The 23,598-nt window shown below is 42.9% G+C and overlaps 1 protein-coding gene across 1 annotated transcript in view; it reads left to right on the top strand.

Moving 5' to 3' along the window:
- Nucleotides 1-11,528, top strand: part of LOC139334872 (teashirt homolog 2) — a 98,534-nt gene extending 87,006 nt beyond the window's left edge. Inside the window, exon 3 of the mRNA XM_070968107.1 lies at nt 7,791-11,528. Coding sequence (XP_070824208.1) covers nt 7,791-10,831 — 3,041 coding nt within the window. The 3' untranslated portion in view covers nt 10,832-11,528. The remainder of the gene's footprint in view (nt 1-7,790) is intronic.
- The last annotated feature ends 12,070 nt before the right edge of the window (nt 11,529-23,598 follow it).

Raw genomic sequence — 23,598 nt, forward strand, 5'->3', positions numbered from 1 at the left:
AATACACACAGTCTCCTCCAGCTGCACTATCAGATCCATCAAGGCCTGACCTTGATGGAGTGCTGTTGTTGTTTGGGAGGGCCAGTGTTTAGGGTTCATGCAAAGTTTATGATGCAGGGACTGTATGTGCTGTATACGTCTGCCAATCTCAGGGGAAGACTAAATGGAACACGGCCCGTGGAGCGAAGGCTGAAGGGGACTCGCCGTCCGCTGCTTTTTGTGACGCTTTAGCGTCATGTCACGAAAGTAGCGGACGCCATCGCGAGGAAATAAACCACCGATTTAATATCAAAGATAATTAAATCCTTGGTGTCGCCCCTCAAATGCAAAATAGAACAGATTCATACGATGAAGCGAATGTTTACAAAACATCAGACAGTGATTGAATTGGGATCGAAAAGCTCTTTATTTAGTCGGGCTAGTGGGCATGAAAAACAAACAGCGCGTTAGCCGAGCGTAGGCCATCATACCTCTCACTCAGTATCTCATAAAACTAGAACAAAGGCCTTATGTGTGCGAGGCAGTGGTCCTTTAAACGATGGCCCACTTTCCTCCCTGCTGCCACGCAAACATTCCTGACTGACATTCAATCAGGGAAATTTGAACCAAAGCAAGATGGTCTTTTATTAGTACCGCCCTGTTTGCTCGACTGGTCAGCTCCAATATGCGAAGCGGTTTGAGTGGCACGCTGTAAGATGATGGGTTCACTCTCTGATAAGGGTGAATGAGGGGTAAACTGCTATTCTGCAGAAAGGAACCATCAGACCTCATCATGTCGCTCCTGGAGAGCCGTGTCACAGGCTCTTCAGAAACCAAGTGACAGAGCGGCGCGAGGCTGCTCCCCTCCCGCTCTACAGGAAAATACAGTGCAGCTGAAGCCGCCCTGCTTCTGCTCCACCGACTGGAACTCTGCATCAGGCAGGGCAGAAAGGATCATCCCGCAAATATACACTGAGGCCTTTAAGCCTCTCCGCTTGTAACGTTATCCTGCGTGCTCGCCAAATTGTTTATATTTACCTTTCCTTGTTAGCAGAAGAGGACAAATAGGAAGCAGGCATGCCGCGTACAGTATATGTCCAACTGCTTAGACAAAGCAGCACAACATTTTAAAGGGCTTGTTCACCCAAAATGCAACAAAAAACCCTTTTCTCACTTATCTCTAGTGGCGTCCAGCCATGCAGATAGCTCGTGATTTATTTGCCCTGCTTTTCAGATATCTGCTGCCTCCTCAGAAGAGTGGAATTTTGTTTGGTGCTCACAGATTTGCAGTAGTGTTGGAAGTACTCAGACCACTTACGAGTCTGCGAAAATACTCCAGAATGTGTAAAGATTGTACTGTATTATTGCTGCGTTAACGTGTTAGCTGCACTTTAATGTTGTAGTTGGTTTTACTGCTTAAAATACCACAGGAGATTATAAACTGCAGTGCATCATATTTTATAAACCGATCATGTTTTATATATAAAAAGTAACTTGTAGCTACAGCTGGCAAATAAATGTAGTAAAAAGTACAATATTAGAGTGTAAAGCAGCATAAAATGGAAATACTCAAAGTAGAAATACCTACTTCTAAAATTGCTCTTAATTGCAGTACAGTAGTATATAAAGTAGTATATGCAGTATATAAATGTACTTCAGGTACTGCCCACCACTGCACATTTGAAACGTGTCAGAGGCTGAAGTAAAGAAAGCAGCTGCACGTCTGCATGCACTCCCCGGCCTCTTCATTAGCTGCACCTGTGCTGTAATTCAAGCCCAGTTCAACAGATCTGCCACAAACTCCACATTTCTGAAAGTCATAATCAGGTTTTGGGAAAACCTTCGCAGAGGGTTCAGCTCAGTTAGATGTCCTCACTCAGCTCAGGGCTCTAATGTAGGCCGCTTCATCACCACTGCAAACCACGACCTCAGCAATAAGGATATTATTGCATCATAACTTTATATTAACATGCACATAGTCACTGCTAACTAGCTGCTTATTAGCATGCACAGTAGTAGCATTAGCTCTTTGTTAGCCATGAGCTAAGAGTTTTCCATCCTAATTACTGCTTATTGATAGTAAGTAAGGACATTGTTGTGTATGAATTATGATCTTAATAATCCCAAATGACCAGAATAAGGGATTAATAAGTGCTTTATAATGACTAAGCAAGAGCCAATATGCTACTAACATGCATGCTAACAAGCCAAACATAGAGTTGAAGTAATACCTCTCTAACAGTGTCATCAGATTTTCCATGAGTATCTAATAAAGTGGCCATTTGGATGAGCCCACCCTTTAAGAAATGCTCTTCCCATGCTTGTAATAATGTATTTCACACAGATGTCCACCTGGCTTTGTGCTGCCGCTCTGTGAGACAGGATGGGGTGTGTAGAGTTTTTCCTCCCCCTGCTGATGGGGGACCCTTTGCTGAGATGCAACACCAGGCAACTGCATGTGATGCGGCGGCTGTGGCGCGTTCAAAGCGACGACTTAGGTGCTGGAGCGCAGATTGCAAAGCTCTCCCGCCGCTCGCTTCCAATTAGGCAGCGGGCCGACTGATGCGTCTCGGAGCACAAGCTTCTAGTAGGCATCAAAAGGAGCGGCGTCGCTCGGTGACATCGCGGAGGGAAGGGGCTCCTGGAGCTTCAGGCGGGGGCCATCTGATGCGGCTCGGTAAATGTAATGATAAGCAATCCGCATGGCGTGCAAGGACAGACTTTTAGAAATTCCCACATTTGGATCATTACATAAAAAAATCCCCCCATAACTCAAACCAAACCCGCTGAAAGGCAGCTCAGACCGGCCGCCTTCACACAGCGTTTTCGTGTCTGTTCGTGTGCTGTTTGTGCATTCCAAAGTTCTCTGTGTTTTTAGTTAACAGAATGTTGGTTGTGAAAACATTTTTGATTAATTGCCATAATTATTGTGATCATTTTTGCCCAAATGAACAGCCAGATGGCAGGATATGGTGTCATATTTGCGATCCTATCATATTAATCTGGCTCTGGGTCCATCTGAACACATTGCGCCGTTTGCTGTGTTCACAATCTGTCCTCAAGTTGTCCATGTCTTTTTTGAGCTGCAAGGTTTTATTTGATTATATTAGACTATTAAATATTAAAGTTGAGGGTGTATGAAAGCAAGGCATTTATCTGCATGAATAGCTTGTGTTTAGTGAAGTAAGTAATGCGCTTTAAGTAACATCTCCTTCATGCATACAAAAATTAACATGAGTGTTTCTGTCTCATGGTTTTGTTGCCAAAGCCTCAGAAAGATCCAACAAAACCGCTTTGTGGGGGTTCACGGCTGCTTTTAAACCCACTTTAATTGCCTAATCTATGGATTGTCCTCTTTATTTTTACCAGAATGTGCACCACAGCACTGTTAATAACCATTTGGTGCTGAACACGGCGTGATGTAGACTCGGTTTCAGCGCGTCTGCGTAGTTTTGAAGTCTGCTAAGGGCATCACCGGAGTCCTTTAAAGTGGTGAAATGAAATAATGGGTCAGATGGGAACTAATGACACATTCCTATTCAAACGCAAGTCAAAAACTGTTTCGTTCTCTGATATCAATTAACCTCCAGATAAATTTTGTCAAAGGGAGCAGCCGGGATGCGATTGTTCTCTCTTTGCTCTGCAGTGTCCTTGGGCTCGGGGAGACTGTTTCCTGACAGGGAACAATGAAGAGAGAGGTGTTTACAGATCTTTACAGATGGCTCCGGGGCTCAGAATTAGCTCTTCGCCATTTCTCATGTGATTCAGTTCAGACTCAACTTCAGATGTGTCATCAAGACTATCATCAGGATGTCTGACAATGTATGCGTTTGATCTTGACGTGCACTGCTCACTGACTTAGTCAGATATCACTGTCAAATATTAAACCCTGTGACATGTGTGTCTCGTTCTAATGATAGCTCGCTGAGGAAATCACATCATGGTGACTTTTATAAACACTCCACCCTCTTTCCAACATCGCAGGCACAAAAGAGCGTCACAACTTTGGAATTATGTTTTGTACGCCGAGTACTTTTTGACTGACATTTCACACCTATTTATAACAACAGATGAGCGAGTGACTAAGTGTTTTTAAATGTACAGACACAATTAATTGGGCGCCTTGCTTGCATGTGAGTGGAAACGGGAAGGAGAAGCAGATGATGGTTCCTGAGACAGCCTGGAGATTGTTCAGTGATCCTGACCTGCGTTGTTAGCGTGCCTATCCAGCAGGCCTCCTTTTTTTTTTTTTTTTCTCCTCCTCTCTCCTTTTTTTCTCTACATGGCATAAATCCGGGAGATGAAAATGTCATGGAGCAGGTTCATTTTGCAAAGAGGTTTTGATTGCCATGCGCGTGTAATTGATTGTTCCAAGGACAGGGGGAAATCTAGAAATGTCATAACAGTCCTGCTTAGGTTGGTCCCACCACTAGGCAATCAATGAGAAGTAAAAAGAGATATTGATTTGCGAGCAGCAAAAACTGTAGCTTGAGACAACCAGAGAGCGCTGGGGAAAGTGGCACAGACGTGCAGACCTGTCACTGGCACCTATGAATTACCCAATCTTCTCTGAAGATAGTGTTACCTCGGATACTCACAAAGTCCTGCACTGGGTATTGCAGCTGTCCATTAGCTAAGCTCCTCAGGCTGCTAACTCTCTGTGGCTTGTCAGATTAATGAAGGAAATGTTGACCTTCCGAGGGATAAACGTTGACGTTCTCAAATTCACAAAAGTTTCTGCTGGCATGTTAACACTGGAAACAGAACGCCCTTTTACAGCTGACACGCACTTTTCTAATGTGATTGACACATTTTGAGCAGACCCACTCGCACAAGGGAGACGGGACTGATGGAGATACTGATGCTGAAAGCTGAGTTGTAAATATATTGTCATGCGGGCCTTTTGCACCGATCCAGCTGGACAGCATGCTGCCGTGAATGTAGCAGTAAATATAATCTACTATTTCCTATGCAGTTAGCTGGTTTCTCTAGATGTGAGGAGGGAAAAAAAGGCCTTTTGGCTCAGAAACAGGCTGCTGCTTCTGTAAATCCAGGCCCTGCTATGCCAAGAGTCTGTTCTAACGGATAAAGGTTATAAACACTTCAGCTGCCTGATTTATGATGGACACCTCAGGTTTTTTGACCTTTGCATATCTCTGTCTGAAGATATAAATTTGTAGTGACACAGATTGGAGGCTTTACAGCAGTTTATGACATGCTAAATCTCAGGCAAGGCATGCCAGCCTCTTGTTTTCTGAGGCTAGTTAGGCTGGGAGTTGCCTTGCTTGGCCTCAGAGACAACATTTATTATTTTCTTAAAAGTTGTGAAAAAAAAGCAAAAAAAACAGGCCTGCTGTTCTTTGCTTTTGGTTTACACAGCGACACACCGGTTCTTATACATTGAACAAAGACGTTTTATGGAGCATGCTGGCAGTGTATCTGTAATCTCGACAAACTTGTTTGTCGTGGCATGATGACCTTTTGCCTGTTTTCGTGGCATTGTCCTTGAATCTGATCTTGTGTTAAAGAGTAATGCGGCTTGGCGTGGCTGCAGTGCTGTGGTAGGCCGAGAGCTGGCAGAGCGCATTTACAAACGGTGTGAGGAGCGGAGTTAGACATGCGGGTATCTTGGAGTGATCCCTGCCAGAAGGTTAATTGGTGCCTCTGGATGTCTGCTACCGGGGGCATCTGATAGAAAGGCATAGAACAGCAGGAAGGGCAGCTGTTAATCTCTGTCAATTCCATCCTCAAATACCACGATAAGACACAAACATTCACATTAAAACTGATATAACTACAGTGCATGCAAGTGGTTATTTCCAGGAAAACAGCACTTAGCCCTTCTTTGTGAAAAGCACATTTATCTTACAAATAGGGTAGGTGAAACTGAGCTGCTTGTGTTGGTGAGTTTTAAGCTGCATAAAATATGCAGGAAATAGCTTTTACATACCAGGAATGAGCCATTTCTATTAAACCATCACTGGACTGATGACTAAAATGCTCATCTCCCCCCTCTTTGGTGTGCTTTCTCACCAGTCCTTCAGTTTTAGTGGCGACTTTGAAGAGAGGGGACATCAACTGGGAGCTTGTCATAGCCATTGGTGTTCTCCTTTGCTGTGAATACTATATATAAGACTATAAATAAAACATACCTCTGTGCTCCTGACAACTCTCTCCCTTAGCATCAAGGGTGTTTTGGAGGCCATCACAGATCTCCGTTGGCCAATCAAAACATCCCTCTTGCGGTGGATCAAGGTCACGGCACATCGGGGCTCTTGGGTGCGAGTGTGTGTGCCGGCTCTTGTTCGCGAGGCCCCATTCTCCATGTTTGTTTTGAAAGTCCGAATCCCATCTCCATCTCCATCCATTAGCTGGCAGGCAATTCACCTCCGGGGTTTCTCTGGAGGCACTTGTGAAATATTGATAAAAAAAAGTCTTATTTTCAGAAGGCAAAGAAGGGAAGACACTCTACGGGCCGCCCAGTGTGGGACTCCTGAGTGCTCGGCTTCAGCCGTCCCCACATGCAGTGCCCTCTATTCAGAAAGGAAATATTAACCACGTGAAATGCATAAGTGCCTGGACAGGGCTGTTATGTCCTATTCATATTTAACTCAGAGCACATCTGCCACGTCTCTCCCAAAATGCACATTTTCCGGCATGACTGTGAGGCGGAAAATATCTCAGATATGTGACAACACTGACAAACTGCATTTATTGCAGGATGTCTTCAAAAGATATGCAAACATTGGTTGTGATATTGTTGCGTGGGTTGTCGGATGGTTAGATTTTAAATAATCTGAAATAGTTATTGTCAGAGAGGACACTTTAATCTTCTGTGGCTGTGCTGATATTATGTCAAGCAGACCCTGCAGCCACATGAAAAGCCCTCGATGCTGAGTCAGAGTTTCCACTAATTGGATGATGGGAAATGTGTCAATTAGAAATACTGTTGTTTAATTATCTGTTAATTGAAGCAATAATGTTTGTGCTCTATGAGTTGGGAGAATGAACAGGTGAATAATGAAAGAAGTAATTGCTGTTTATGAGACTGTCAGGGAAAATCTAATGACGTGACAGATTGCCAGCCGTTTTTTTTTTTGTTTTTTGTTTTTTAAATATTCTGGTTTTAACACTGATAATTGAGTCCGCTTTTCCACCAGCTTGATCAACATCTTCACGAGCATTCGCATTGGAAAGATATTTTTATTTTGCTAAATGGCTAAATGTCTTCTAAAGTAATGTTTTCTCATCCTTTTCAGTCAGGCCTTTTAATTTATTGATAGAGCAATGCAGGATATTAAAATGTCTGAGTTTGTGTTAGGCCATTCCTCACATGTGGCTTCAGGCGGGCTGAGGTGTTATCAAGAACAGAAGGCATACATTTTCATTGCAGTTTTGAGGCATCCATAATCACCATGGAACAGGTCATTTACAATAACACTTAACGGGCCCCAGAAGAATCAATTTCCTTTTGTCACTCAGTGGCCAGTGATTGTTGTAAACATCTCAACTTGAGGCCAGAAAAACCTTGGACACAGCACTAAGTCAATGGCCTGTCGTGAATCACATGGTGCTGTTACACCAGCAGCAGTCTGTTAGTAAAGACATTATGTCCAGCTATACTCTCCAACCTCCCAGGGCACAGAGCAGCCGCCATTATGTTGTCTTAAATAGCTTCTGTGACTTCTCACAAAAAAATCCTACTTGTGTGTCTAAATATTGTACTTTGGAAATGAAATGACGAATTCTTTCAACTGCTGTTACGCAATGTGTTTTAATGCCATTAATTTCCCTGTGTCTTCCTTTTCTAGTGTACATGCCGGATGAAGACGCCGCTCTTCAGGATGCCATCACCGAGGAAGACGGAGAGAACGACACTCAGACTGAAGAGGAATGCTCAGAGAAGACCAGCCCCAAAGTGTCTGAGGACAGAGAGCTCGACAACAAGAGCACCAACACTTATAGCAACCAGAACTCTCCCATTAGTGTCCTTTCCAATCAAGAGGCAGAGCTGGAGTCCCGCCTTAGCGACAGCAGTGACAGACTCTCCGACTTCAAAACCTCCTCGCCACCTGAGAGCCAGCGGGATGACGAAAGCCGCAGCTCCAAGCATAAAGAGGAGACGGGCGGCAGCTTGGAGAAAATGAGGGCAGCCTATGCAAACTTTCTCTCGGATTCCTACTGGACGGGGATAGGAATGGACTTGAAAATGGACAAAAACACCAGCAAAGCCAACTGTGACAGCACCAACGGCAGCGCCAAGAGTGAGTTCGACTGGCACCAGGATGCGCTCTCTAAGACCTTGCAGCAGACACTCTCCCCAAAGCCTGCATCCAAACCTAACCTCTTTAGCTCTGTCCACCTGTACAGGCAAACCACCAAACCCTGCGGCTCGGTGTTCACAGGAGCCAGCCGCTTTCGCTGTAAGGATTGTAGCGCTGCTTATGACACTCTGGTGGAGCTGACGGTCCACATGAACAAGAGTGGACACTACCAGGACAACAACCTCAACAAACAGAGTAATTCCTCTGCCTCGTCCTCTAAATCTAGGAAACGAAATTTGCAAGACATGGAAGGAAAAGAGGACGCGCAGAAGGTTTTGAAGTGCATGTTCTGTGGCCACTCTTTTGACTCACTCCAGGATTTGAGCGTCCACATGATTAAAACTAAGCATTACCAAAAAGTGCCTTTAAAAGAGCCAATCCCAGTAATCACACCCAAATTGTTGCCACCAGCAAAGAAACGGGCCTTTGAAACGGTGAGACCCTGCTCCCCCGACTCAACCACCGGTGTGTCCGGCTACACCGAGGCACAACGGGCCGCCGCCATGACAAATGCTAACAATAATCGCTACGGCTATCAGAACGGAGCCAGTTACACTTGGCAGTTTGAGACCTGCAAGTCTCAGATTCTTAAATGCATGGAGTGTGGAAGCTCCCATGACACCCTTCAGCAACTCACCACGCATATGATGGTTACTGGACACTTCATCAAAGTCACAAACTCAGCCTCTAAAAAGGGTAAACAGTTAGCACTCGACCCCCTGGCCATAGAGAAGATCCAGGTGTTAGCTGAGCCTGCTGCCAGTGACACTGAGGGAGAAAAGGTGTCTCCAAAAAACCCTTCCCCCGGGAGCAGTGAGAAGGATAGCCAGGGGGAAGGTACATCAGACAAAATGGAAGAAGCTGAAGCTAAAGATGACAAGCAAGAGAGTGAGGATCAGAAGGCAGGCAATGGAGCTTTTAAGTACCCTTATCTCCGTGAGGAGGATCTTGAACAGGACTCAGGAGGAGGAGGGGACATCCTTAAATCTTTAGCCAACACAGTGGCCTCTGCCATCAATAAAGCTCAAACAGGGACGCCAAGCTGGAGCGCCTATCCGAGCATTCACGCTGCCTATCAGCTCTCCGGCATCATCAAAAGCGCCCCCCTCTCTGCCTCTCCCCCTGCTCAACTTAAGCAGACATTTAACCACAAGCTGAGGCCGATTGCCCCAAAGGGGAAGTTATACCACGGTGCTGTGGGAGTCGAGGCTCCCCAGGGACAGCATCAAAATGTGGACATCAAAAAAGAAAAGGTTGGCATTAGCGATGGTAAAGAAAGTCAGAATATTAAGTTTGATCTGGTGGAGAATGATGACAGCGATTGTCAGGATGATTCCTCTTCCTCTTCAAAGCTCGATGCAGACTGTGTGAATGAAGGGAGTGAAGCGATCAAAGGGAAGTTGAGCCCAGATTTCTCTGACAGAGGCAAGACACCGAGCCCCTCTGCCAGCAATGGACGCAGCACTACTTCAGAGCCTCTCAGTGACACTCCAGCTGTACTTGGCATAAACCCTCTTAGTGCACTGCAGTCAGTTCTGAACAATCATCTGGGCAAAGCAAATAAGCCCAATAACTCAGGAGCAGATAAACTATCTGCTCACACCAAGTCTATTTTTGCTGACATTAACCGACGCAGTGAGAAGCCGGCTTTAAGGCTTGGAAAAGCTATGAGAAATGAGCCCAATAACACCTTTCTGTACGTCAGCGACGACCAGCCGATAGACCTGACGAAATCTAAACACAGCAAGCAGAGTTCCTCGCTGCTGCAGCCTTCCACCCCGATGCCGCAGAAATACGCTCTGTCCGACATCGCGGACATGGTTAAAGTTCTTCCGAAAGCCACGACGCCAAAACCCTCCATACCGTCGAGGATCCCGACCATGAAACTGGAATCGGACGTCCGGCGCTTTGAGGACGTGTCCGCTGAGGTGTACTCCGTCCACAAGCGTAAAGGTCGGCAGTCAAACTGGAATCCTCGCCATCTCCTCATCCTGCAAGCTCAGTTCGCGTCCAGCCTCTTCCAGACCTCTGAGGGGAAGTTCTTGCTCTCAGACCTCGGCCCTCAGGAACGGATGCACATCTCCAAGTTCACTGGATTGTCCATGACCACCATAAGCCATTGGTTAGCAAATGTAAAATACCAACTGCGGAAAACCGGAGGGACCAAATTTCTGAAGAACATGGACACGGGCCACCCGGTCTTCTACTGCAATGACTGCGCTTCCCAGTTTAGGTCACCGAGCACATTCATTTCCCACCTGGAATCCCACCTCGGGTTCCAAATCAAAGACATGTGCAAAATGCCGGTAGAGCACCAGACGAAGGTAGAGGACGCAGAACTGTCGAAGGCCCTCGGTATCCGAGCCACAGAGGCTCTGGTCACGGAGGAGGACATTGACGCGAAGTTCAAATGTAAGCTCTGCTGTCGGACATTTGCCAGCAATCACGCGGTCAAACTCCATTTGAGTAAAACTCACAGCAAATCCCCCGACAACCATTCACAATACGTGGAGATGGACAAGGAGTAGTCTTTCATATTATTGTCACTTTTGTTTTCCTTTTTTATTTTATTACACGGGTCAAATATTTCAACCATTTTTCAATTAGCATTGTGTAGTGTGCATCATTATGACGTTTAAAACATTTCATGGAGTACAGCAAAGACACACTGGTTAGAAATTGTATAAGGAAACACTAAGAGATACTTTTGCACCCTGCTCAAATGCATCACCAGTAATGAAATGTATTACTGCTTGAAGAAACATAATTGCTGATGTTTGCATGCAATAGCCCTGGCTATGACTACTATTTATTTGTATGATATGTCAAGTTTCAATTGTATTTCAAAGACAAAATAATGAACTAATTGTACTTTACAACTTCTGTGATACAGTCCACCTGCATAAACGTGCAGCTGTTGAAACAGGTAGCCCGACACATGATAACACACACGCAGACCTGTACAGTGTATTGCTATGTAAAGATGTTTTGTGTTGCAATGATAGAAGAGAAAAAAAAAAGCACTTTAATAAATGTTTAATCACCAGTTTAGACTCGGATTCTGTACATGGCTCAAAAATGATTAGGATACTTCACATGTAAATATATTTTAGAAGAAAAAGACAAAAAAAACAGTGCGTTTCATGCAACAAGGATAACAGCAAAACAGATGATACCTGTGATACCTGCACCTTTTTTTACTTCTTCAAATAAAGAGTTAACATTTGATAACAGCTTGTTTATCTTTATTTTCTCTTGAAAAGTTAGCAGCTCGAGTTTGTTTTTGAGACTTTCCTGCTCATCACTGAGATCATTGTTGGACAATAAGATTATTAGCTAATTTCCTGGTAAATTCCAACAAAGTTTCCCCAGAGTGAATCAGGTACTTTGGGACTAGAAAAGCTTCCAGTCAAAAATAATGCACCTAATTTCCAGTGAATCCTGAAGAGTCTTCAGCTGAACATGCAAAAATGTGAAATATGTCTGGAGGCAAACACACAATTCAACATATATTGAACATAAAATTTCCAATAATAGATGAATAATGAATTAATGTTTACCTTGGTTTAAAGTGAGCCTTTCTTTCAGTGAAATATCACATTTTCCCTTTAATTAGTACCAAATTACACAGTTATCTCCAGCAAACATCCGAGGAATTATCAGAAGAACATTCAGACATTATGGACCCATAAAACCCAAATATCTCGTCTTCACATTCACAGCATCTTCCTCTTTTTAGCCGACTGGAGAAGCTGAGAGTGACGAAGGCCAGCATCCTCGCACTGTACACTGCATTGTCTCTCTTACCTTGTGACTCTTAGATACCCCTCGCAGATACATCTCCTTGTCAGACTTTATTGCTTTCCCGCGAACGCCGTTGCTGTTGCTGCAAGATGGTATCATAACAATTAAACATATTTCCTCCAGCTCTATTATTTCTAGGCTATTAAAAATAATTGCCTTCTAAATTCATAAACATTTTATGCAATTCATCTCTTTTCAAGCAATCAAGTCCTCAATTACCTCCACCCATCAAATCTCTATTTTATAACGGCCAACTGACATTTGATGGTAAATGGGAAAAAGCACATGGGCACTGTGGTGATTTGAATGCTGTGACACCAACTTGCCCCCTATTGTTGGAAATGAGCAGGCAATCACGTTGTTCATCAGACGACTCCTAATGCAGTTAAAGTATTCAGCTATAATTTCTCCCTGCATTTATAATTACTGTCAAAGACCACACACCTCAGTGAGCAGATTAAAGCTATAAATTATTTAGTGCCTTTCTTCGCCGATGGATCTCTGATTTGTCTGTAGGGCCATTATGTTGTAGAGGAGCAACTTATTCTAAATTGAAGCAAGCATTGTCCTTAAGATGCAGCAGAAAGCTTTGCAGATAAAGAGAAGGATGAGAATATTACAGCTTGTGTTTATTAATTGAAATTTAAAGTGAGACTCTTTGCTATTTTGCTAACAAAAGGAGCCACGATGCAACAGAATTTCTCCTTTTTATTGAACATTTGTTTTATTTTCCCTTAATGTCCCCCACAACAAATTCCCTACACGTGCATGCAAAGCATTGCTCAGAGCGTATTTAGGCTACAAGTACATTTTGAGGGTTCAGCACAGCCTAGCAGAGATTCGTGCAAAGCTAACCAAAGAAAAATGCTATCATCAGTGCAATCACAGAAGGAAATTAGTTGTCTTCAGCCATAATTTGCTCTAATAAGTCAAAGTCAATGTGGGATTTATTGTTAGTCCACAAAACGCTCTAAACTTTGCAGCGTTATTATGACTCTTATAATGCCGTCATTTGAAGGTGCATAATCTGTAATTGGTTGGAATCAAAATACATATCAGCTGCTGCACATGATGCTCTCTAGAGGGATACCTGAGTTATTAAATACTGATATACTTCAGGTAGCACATCGCAGGTAATTAAGTGAAATAAACCCATAATTCTTTTGATGCTTTATATTAATTCATTTTGGATGTTTGCATATTAACACAGTTAATCACACTGTATATCTGACATGTCACGGCTAATTACAGAACACAGTCAGCTTTCTGCAATTACACACACAATCTTGGTTTTAAGCTGATTGATTATGATAGATATTAAGCACAGTAACATGCTCATACATGGACACAGAGTTTATATAGAGAAAGTAAACACGTTTGTTTTGTTGTTGCAGTGCTCTACATTAGCCAGAGCTCTGGGCAGATGACAGTGATGAAGCTTGGCTGTGTTTGTCCCTTTATTGTGGTTCCTCTCCGTAAAAACAATACAAAACGATACGAGAAAAAAATGGATGAAGTCACATCTCAGACCTTTTCCTTCATAGATATCACTCTGAATGTAGTGAAACCAGTCAGAACCCCCGCACATGTATAATTTATAATTTTCACAATTATTATCATTGATTTTTACCAAAGTCAAAATGTCTTAAAGCGTCGTAAATGTCTCGCTGTTTGACTGGAAACATCAAACGTGCCCGCATTTCCCTGCTTGGAGTTACTCTCTAAAACAGTTCTAATAGTGTAGTTGAAAAATCAAATTATGCACATAAGTACACTTGCATTGCAGACGCAGTGAAACCCGACCTTAGCAAAATTGACGCCAGCTCGCATTTGCAAATCCTTTGTCAATCTGTCATTAAACATGCTATCAAATAATGATAAGTGCACGCTCCTTGCTCGCGCTAGCGTGCGTCTCCCTGATGCTGATGTGCTGTAATAGGCCAAATGTGCATCAGAATTTGCCTGCTTGGATACACACAAAACATTTACACTGTGCCTGACTTTGCTTCGCCCTGTGCCAGACAAGCATGGATTCTCTGCATCATCTGGCCTGTAAACCAGGGGAGGGGGGGAGCAGGGTTCAAAATGTTCATCACACAGCAGCAGGGTAATGACTAGCTCATGTGTTTAATGAAGGGCTTTAGAACTTATAGCTATAATGACCCACATCCTAACTCCCTTTTCTCCCATTTATTCTCCCCAAAGTCCTCAGGTTATTACGTCCCTCTGAGAAATATCCCAGAAAGAGCATTACAGCTCCTTTTCTCAGAGATATCAGAGCATTTATCCTTTTACCAGATGCACAGACGTGATGTTGTTGGAAATGTGGAGGAGCAACATACATGCAGAACATCAAGGCAGTGAAAAATGATGCACCTAAATGCTGCTCATTCTCTTTTTTTTTTGGTAAATAATAAGCTGTAAAATGTGCTTTATAATGAATTCTGTCTCCTGAGAACGTGAGCTCGAGACAAAGAAGAATGCATGTATGTCTGCTCTCCTACATACATCATATCTTCCAAATAGCCCATAGTCCTCCGCTGTTAATGGTGTTGCTTCAAATATGCTAATTAAGCAAAAATAAGTGATGAATGGAATACATTTGATCAATCAAGTAGGCCTAAGCCCCTGGTGCTGCATATTCATTGTACATCATGAATATGAAACCAAAGTCATTTATCAAATATCAGTTGCACATTTGTATCTTATTAATCATACATGCTGAAACTTCTGTCTTGTCAAAAAAGCTGAAGGTTGATGAAGCACTTGCAAAAAGGATTAAACTCAGGGAACTCGGGGTAGTGCTTCAGTTATAATGCATGAGGTATTTTCAAACTTCCAGAATCTTAAACAGTCAGTCGATCACTGCTCCCGATAACGTTCAGATGATCCAAGCTCTTTCCACGTTTGGCTTTTGGATTATTTCTCCCCATTTTTTTCTCGTCTTTTAGGCGCTTGCTTGTAATGATTGCTTAATAATTGCAAATATTCACCACTGGCTTGCTTTGCGAAGGGTTATTGATTCATTTTATAACTTTTACCAGTGAGCCAGGCTTTGTCTACACACTGGCTCAAAATTGACGAGATCAATGCATAGCACCGCAGCAGTGATGGGTTAACTGTGCCCAGCAGCTGTCGGTAGTTTTCACCCAGTGTTCGCGTTATTTTTGAATACTGTTGTGGGCTAATTGGTGCAGTGACAACTCTGCAATACCTTTGTGACCGTTTTCTGTAAAACTTAACCATTCAAAAAATGTTCAGTTTGGGCAAATGACCCAGCAGTAAAAAAAAAGTAAAATGGGTGAAAACAACCCAATTAATCCAGTATTACATCTACGATATATAAACCCCAGTCTTGGAACCCATTAGCCAAAGTGTCGGCTTCAGGTGTAGCCAGCAGATATCTGGGCCACCGTTTCCTCACCCATGTGACGGCCATTGTTTATTTTCCAGTTAGCTACTTCAGACGACATTTTGGCGAATCTCTTTAAACACCTGTGTCGACTCGTCGATTTCAGCCAACGCATTCCGCCTCCTCCGCTCTCCACATGACTCTTCACCTGCATGCAACCAAAACCCGCTCAAATGTGATTGGCTAATGCTACTCGGACTACAAATGGACTACAAACGGAAGCCAGATTGCGTCCGATACCAAAATCGTGCCCCTTATCTGCGGATTCTGCCTTCATAAGCATCCATCTGTTTATAGAGATTATTTAAACCCAACCTACAGTTTCCACCCTGTGTTTATTGGATTTTTAAAATTTTCTCTTTTTTAATACAAATCCAGAGCTCAGTTAAGGTGACGGTGACCATTGAAAACCAACCTTCTGCTTTTTACATGGTTGCAGTGCTGCATGTTTGAGTGAAGCATCATATTTTGTCAGTAGTAGGAGGAACATTTAGCAGAAACATAAATGAATAATTGATTCACAACAAGTGAACAAAAGATGAATAAATAATCCCTTCTTTTTTAGCTGATTTATGATATATAAAACATGGATGCCATTAGCTGCGGCCGAGCCTCTGTGTAACAATGTGTGGAGGTTTTCATTGCCATCATATAGTGGATGAGAGAACTAACACTTGATTGCCAGCAGTTCATCAGTGCATCCTTCATATTTGTCACCCAGCCTGCCTCAAGGCAGCGTGCTAGCTCAAATTGAAGCTGACATCTTCCAAATATGAAAGCAACAAATCACACGTTTTTATTGGGCTTAATCTCCAGCCTAGCCCCTTGCAGACGTCAGCACAATCATGGACGCTGCTCTAATTCTTGCCGACTGGCTGCTTGTGCCTCCCGAGCATCTCTGGACTCACAGAGCAAACACAAATGGCCAGACACCAGAGACAGAGGTGACACCTACGCTTATTAGGAGGCTTGAACGCGGTGCTAAGAACATGTGCGACTCATGTAACAGGACTGTGCTTTGAGTAATCCACGGATGCGCTGCAAATAGAGATTATATCTGGAAACGTGCTGCAACATATTGGATCTCTGATAGATGAAAAGCAGATGTCCATCTGACTCACTGGATTATTCAGTTGTTCAACTTGTACATTCACATTTCATATTTTTGATATTTTGCATTTGACCTTGTAGTGGGGAGTTGTGTGGGAGTTGTGTTTGGAATCTCAGAGATGCGCTGCAACCAAGGACGGAGCTGAAGAAGAAAAGTAAAAGAACATAGAGGACAGCGAAAAAAAAAAAGTCCACACGTTGTCAACACATTTTCGCAGATAAAAATAGTGAATTTCAACATTTCTAAAGCAGCTTTTTGCATTTCTGTATCCGAATAAACATGAAAAGATCAGATTTTGAGCACTAAGACCTGATTTTTCATGTTTTAAATGAATCGTAATTCCTTCATTAAGTCCAGTGTAACCAGCTCATTAATGATTTACACCGTGTGAATATATAAATTTGTAAACGCAGTTCTCATTAAAGGGGAACGCCACTGATTTTGCACATCAAAGTCTGTTTACAGGTCTCGGGGAGTAGTATTGCATATGTGAAAATAGTTGTTTTAAGTCCTTTTTTGGCTCCAGAAGAAGCTGCGTGAAATCTGATGAATTACCTTGAGTGATGTCACTTGAGTCAGCTTCAGTTGAGGCTGAAGACAAAAAAGAAGAAGAAAAGAAGTGAGCATTTACCAGACCTCTTGAGGCTAGCAGCTCGAAGCTACATTAGCTGCTACTAGAAGAAGCTGCGTGAAATCTAATGAATTGCCTCGAGTGATGTCACTTGAGTCAGCTTCGGTTGAGGCTGAAGACAAAAAAAAGAAAAGAAGTGAGCATTTACCAGAGCTCTTGAGGCTAGCAGCTTGAAGCTACATTAGCTGCTACTGGCATAAAACCCCTGAATCTCTGACCAAGCTGTCAGTCGTGGAGTTGCATTGTGGGTAATGTAGGTTTTTTGATCCAATTCTTTTAACCGTCCGTCATGAGTCCAACAGCCTTGATGCCAAACTGGTCCTCGTATGTGGATAAGGCAAGAAACTACAGCTGAGTGCAGACGTTTGTGGTCCAGACTGTGTTTCTGAGCTTCCTCGTTACATCCTGCGCTGTAAGATGTGTGGACAACACAGACACACAGCTCTCAAAACAAAACATATCCCAGCAGGAACCATAAAGACTTATTGCTGGGAGCAAACAGAAACCCAGTCACTTTCTGTCAGATTCTAGCCAACAGAAACCCATTTTTCACGAGGCTCTGATACCAGAGAGTGCCAAAGTGTGTGACAAGGGGGCTTTAAATGTTCTTCAAAGATAAACTGAACTCAACAGCCAGTGCCAAAAGAAACAAGATAGCAATTGACTACAGCTTTCTGCGGGACCAGGCACCCACTGGATGTGTTGTTGGTGTAAAATCCAGCTTGAAGTTGGCCTCAGTGAAAGTGAGGCTCACTTGATGGCTCACCCTGTAGGATGGGTATCAAGTACATCTGATTGGTGCATTCCAGATGAGGTCAGGAGCTTTAGCATAGCATGTTCCCTTTAGCTTTAAACCTGCACTAACTGATTTTTGGACACTTGGAAATCAGCTTTAAATTCGATGACGCAGTATCATCATATTAAGTTGTTGCGGTGAACATGTGAGCAAGCATTCACCTGTGTAGACAGTAGCAGATGCAAACCAACATTAGCATTCATTTGGCGTGTTTCTGGACCTGATGACTGCACATAAGCCCAATATGGAGCACTGCAGGTGTGATGCCTCGTTGTAGGCCAACCTGGACTTTAGCATCGCCGCGGTTCCCTCAACAAAACGCCAAAGGGAGTTTTCCATTGGATTTTATTACAGAAAATATATATATAAATATATAAATATATAAATCTCTGTGGCAAACAAAAGTTTAGCTTACTTACTAAAATCTTCTCAAATGAACACCACTTTTATGATTTTGAAAGCGTCAATGCAGTCACCAGCAGTAAAAGCTAACATTAGACTATAAATTAGCCACAGTAGCATGACTTCATAGTCACCATTACTAAGCTTCCTGCTACACTACACCAGACACAAAGTTCGACTTAAAATAGCTTGCAAGAGCACAAATATAAACACAAGGCTGTAAAGACTCATTAGCAGCCATGTTTTTAAGTCAAGTAAAAGCTTCAAAATTCACCAGCGGAGAATTTACAGACGTATTTTATATTGTAAAACAAAAGGTGAAAAACTCTTAAGCCAGTTGACTTTGAAGCGAGGGAGCTGGAATTGACTCATTCCTGCAGCACCTGCCACTCATTCTCCTTTTAGCTCTATTTTGGTCTCCACCAAATTCTGAGAGAAATGTCTGCCTGTTTAGCGTTTTGTAGCACTGTGTGTGTTTTCTGGAGCGTTTCTTTGGCTTCTGGTAATCTTGTGGGTCGTAAAACCAAAACAGCGAGCTTAAAGCTGAAAAACTGAGGGTGATTTGTGAGTTGAACTCTCTGTGGTCTTGTCATTTAACATTAAGTAGTAGTCATTTCATCTATTGTTAATATGAAAATATTGATCAGAGCAGCTTTAATGAATAAAAGTAATGTTCAGGGTTAATGGAAGAGGCACAGTCAGAGGAATGGCGGAGCTTTCTGTGTGCGAGGCCTTATTAAAATGAAAGTGAGTTTCCTATTAGACGAACACCACAGTGTTTACTTACTTGTTGGATTCTGCTGAAACTTGGTAACATGATGAAGCTCACAGCTGCGTTTTCAGATTTTCAGAATTACACGGGTGAGCCCAAGGAGGAGCTGTGCAACATCTGTTTGCTCATTTATGTGTCAAACACAAAACATCAGACATGACTGATCTCACTTTGACAAAACTTGGAAAATGATGCATCTCACCACTGCTGTCTGGAGTTTAGAATTACACTGATAGGTCCAAGGGGAAATTACATTTCAAAATAAAGCGAGGCATTTGTCGCTGATTGGCCCAGATGGGGACATTTTGGGGACAACATGATTACTATTACTTTGTCTTGCCAGTATAAATTTTCAAATGGCGGATTTTTCTTAGACATTATAGAATATGAGAGTTTGGACTCATTTCCGTGAACATTCAGCTGCAAACATTTAATGCTCTTTATTAACATCATTGCGCAGCGAGATACAAGAAATATAAAACTCACAGAAAGAGAATTTGTCGGTCAGCACAGTGCAAGGTTGTCCTCGCCGCAAACTAACAACCAGAATTGGATTTGGATTGGATTTGGACCCTCAGATGCTGTCAGGAGGATTCAGGGTGCGTTGGCTCAGTCGTCGCTAGCAGTCACCGAGGGCACATGAATGCTTTCTGTTTGCCGCTGTAAATTCTGTAAGCTAGCTGAAGCATTTTCCTTTCCTCTCCGCTGTTCACACCTTCCTATTGTTAGATCGCTTCCTGACTTGCAGCCAGAAACACACATTCCTCATTTGTATTCGCTTAGAATGTAATTACAGCTGCTACCACCACATAACAAACAATGAGCTTTTTGATTGACAGGCGTTTTTACAATCTGCCGCTCTGCACGCGTGCTGTAACAAATATCACTCGGCCTAATTTGGACTAATCCTAACCACATGCCACATAGTTATGGTAGCAGTTCTGTTAAAGAGTGCACTGAATCTGTAACGTGTGACGTAATACCTGCCAGAGCTGTGTTATTTCAACAACTGAATGTTCTCATTTTCCCTTGTCTATCAGTCAGCGTGAGTGGATGGTGGCCAGGAGGGGGATGGGTTGATGGATGGATGGAGGGATGGGGGGGTTGAATAGAGAGCTCTCCACCTCTTGCCCTCCTCCGCTGTCATCTGTTGCCCCACAGCAGGCCAGAGGTTGTTGGCGTTTTGCTCACTTGTAATCCGTCTCACTGTCTGGCTGCCGGCTCTCGGGTCACCTGTCACTCAGTTTGACATGAATCAGCATTGACGCCAGCAGATTTAAGCTATTTCTCTCAGTCTGTAAACACAGCCTGGGTCCATGGGCCTCTAGCAAAATAAAACAACAAAAAAAACCACCCAAAACTACTGAATGTTGTCTAATGACCCATAAGAGCTTGAATATGGTTAGACATGTTTTGTTTTTTTGTGATATAACTCCAATTAAATGTGGAATGGTAATCAGGTTGTGTTAATGTGACATGACGTGCTGCTGCAACTCACTTTTCCAGCCCCCGATGAGGACACAGTTTCAGACTGAGGAAACACAGGCAGTAAAGCTCCCATCAGTTTGACGCACAGTGTTTTGATGATATACGACAGAATTACCATGAGGCCCGTGTACGATGAGGAAATGAAATTCCTGTTCCTGTAGTAGACACTATCCTCTCGTACAGATCGTTCCCAGCAGGCCGAGAGGTTCTGAAAAATGGAGGCAAAAATTCCACAGCGACATACGTCGGCTAACCCTCAGAGTTTTGCTTGCTTTATATTCCTGACTTGCGTTAATGGTTGAAGTACGGGACTCTGCACAGGGTGTTTCACTGCATTCACTACACCGTTACAACATCTGACTTTCTGTCTGGCTCGATCTGCTCTGTGCAGATTGGCGCGTTGTCGCAGATTTGGAGGTTTGATTCTGCAGTGGAGACAGTTTTCTTTTTTTTCTGGATACCATGAACATGAACATTAAAGGTGCCCCGTGGAGTTTTCTTGTAAACAAACAAAAAGCATGTTTGGTATTTCTCACCGAAATACACGTATAGAATTTATTTCCTTCCTAAAAAAAAAAAAAAAAACATTTGCAAGGCAGATTTTCAAAATATATATAAAAAAATCTGCATTGTTTACATTGCTCCACAGCGCCCCTAGTGATTACAGCCTGCAAATTACTGTGTAAACATTTGCATATCTGTGATACTTTACTTGGTCTTGGTCCTTTAAAGAGAAGCCAGTGCTCTCTAATGGCCAGCAGGGGGCGACTCCACTGGTTGCAAAAAGAAGTCTGTTTGTATGTAAGCTTATGAGAAAATGATCTTACTTCTCATCTGATTTAAACAGTTTCTGAATGAGTTTATGGTCTCAGTCCCTCGTTTAAAGTCTCCTTTTGTACAGCACGATGTTCATTTTGCAAATTGTGGTCCAATTCAGAGTAAAACAGATGATACAGCAGGGTACGCTTTGGGCTTCAGGGTGTGGCTCCATCCTCTCATCTCCTGGTGACGCCCAGAATGCCAAACTAGAGTCCACAAACCAACGGGTGACGTCACGGTGGCTCCGTCCTTTATTACTTACAAAGTCTGTGGTGTGTTTGCACATTTGCATTCAGGAAGACCTGCAGATAAAAAAGATTACACTGTGAGAACTCTTTAAATGACCCTGTAACAGTGGTGGAATGCCATTAAGTACATTTACACAAGTACTGCACTTAAGTGCAATTTTGAGATACTTATACTTAGCATTTCTGCTTCATGCTGCTTTATACTTGTATCTCATATATTTCAGATGAAAATACTGTACTTTTTACAGCAATTCATTTATTTGACAGAAATCTTGACAAATTAAAATTTTACATATAAGCCTCAGATCTAAGTTACTTAATATTCTTATGCAGATTAACACACCTACTACACATCGTCAGTTTTGTAATATAGCATATTGTTGCCTATATGTAGACATGCAATACAAAAATAAATGATTTCATGCTTATCAACAGATTTAGAGTCAAGAGGCAAGCATATTTATGTGTTCAGTTCATTTTTCAGTGGTTTATTTTTAGCCACAAATGATGATTCATCGACCAGTAAATGTCCAAAATGTCAAAGGGAATTTAAGACATTCGTAGTTTTTCATTCGTCAACATTTGGGACCTTCTCTTTCAAGGCCTGGAAGGCTGCTTTCGAGCCTACTGACGACACATGGAACTGTTAAATCAAGTGAGCCACAAGTCTCAGCTTATCTCTTATCGTTATCTGCGTATCTGAAACACGCCTCCTCTCCAGCCGCGTGTGAGAAATAATGCCACAGAGTCATAACACATTCCGAATTATGAAAAAGTCACCTCTCAAAGCGTGAACAGCAGCGACAGGAGCAGCTCCGAGATCAGCCCGGAAACCAGACTGCACTGGTGAATCTAGATGTGCACGCCGGGCATGTTGTAACATTCAGAAAACATTGCAGGTGTCCACGGTAAATGGTTCTGCAAAAAGGAAAAAGAGGAAAAAAATCCGATATCTTCCAGACGACTGCAATGTTTTTTTTTTATTTAGTTTTCATGCAGAACATGCATCGGCTATCAGAGATGCTGCATTGATCTCATGATGCAAATGTGAGCAATGGCGATGGCGTGAGCTGCAGAGACAGTTGTCACAGTGGTCAAGATTCAGACGTGGACATGTGCAGTCTTAAAAACCCAGCCACTGTGCAGACAGGGAAATCAATACAGCATTTTGTTATCTATCTCTATCTCACAACTTAAAAGAGAAGGATTATATGTCATAGAGTGAGCCCAGGCAGACTTAGACGCAGATCTATCATTGTAGAGAGTCACAGGCCTTTTCCTGTGTAAATCATGTGTCACATGGGCAGCAAGTTCATTCTCCGGCCATGGAATACATTTAGGCCTTGGACACAGACTTCCATTTTTCATTTTTGATCGAGTGCCTCCCTGCAGTGCTGGACCTGTAAGTAGATTATTTTCTAACATGACGCCTTCATTGTTCGTTTTGTTATCGCTGTCCATATCAGATCAAAAACAGGAAAAATGGCTTCATGTGCTGAAACGAGTGATTGATACATTTTAATTACTCCACTTCTCTTAGGAGTGCGACTGTCACGGCTGCTGAGGTATTAATGTGACAAACGTTTGACAGAGGAACAAGAAAGGCAAATGACGCACCTGTGGCAAAGTTGCGAAAGATACTGAATTTCTCCCGTGTGAGCAGTCAGTCCTGCACACATCAACCGCAGGATCCCCATAAAGCAAAAGCTCAAACGGAGCCGAGACAGTGAATGATCCGACTTCATCGTTTACGGGACCCTCATCCTTGTGGATGTTTCTGAACCATCTCTCATGTGGAACGTAATGCTGACC

This window comes from Chaetodon trifascialis, chromosome 8 (assembly GCF_039877785.1).
Source record: "Chaetodon trifascialis isolate fChaTrf1 chromosome 8, fChaTrf1.hap1, whole genome shotgun sequence".
NCBI lineage: Eukaryota > Metazoa > Chordata > Actinopteri > Chaetodontiformes > Chaetodontidae > Chaetodon > Chaetodon trifascialis.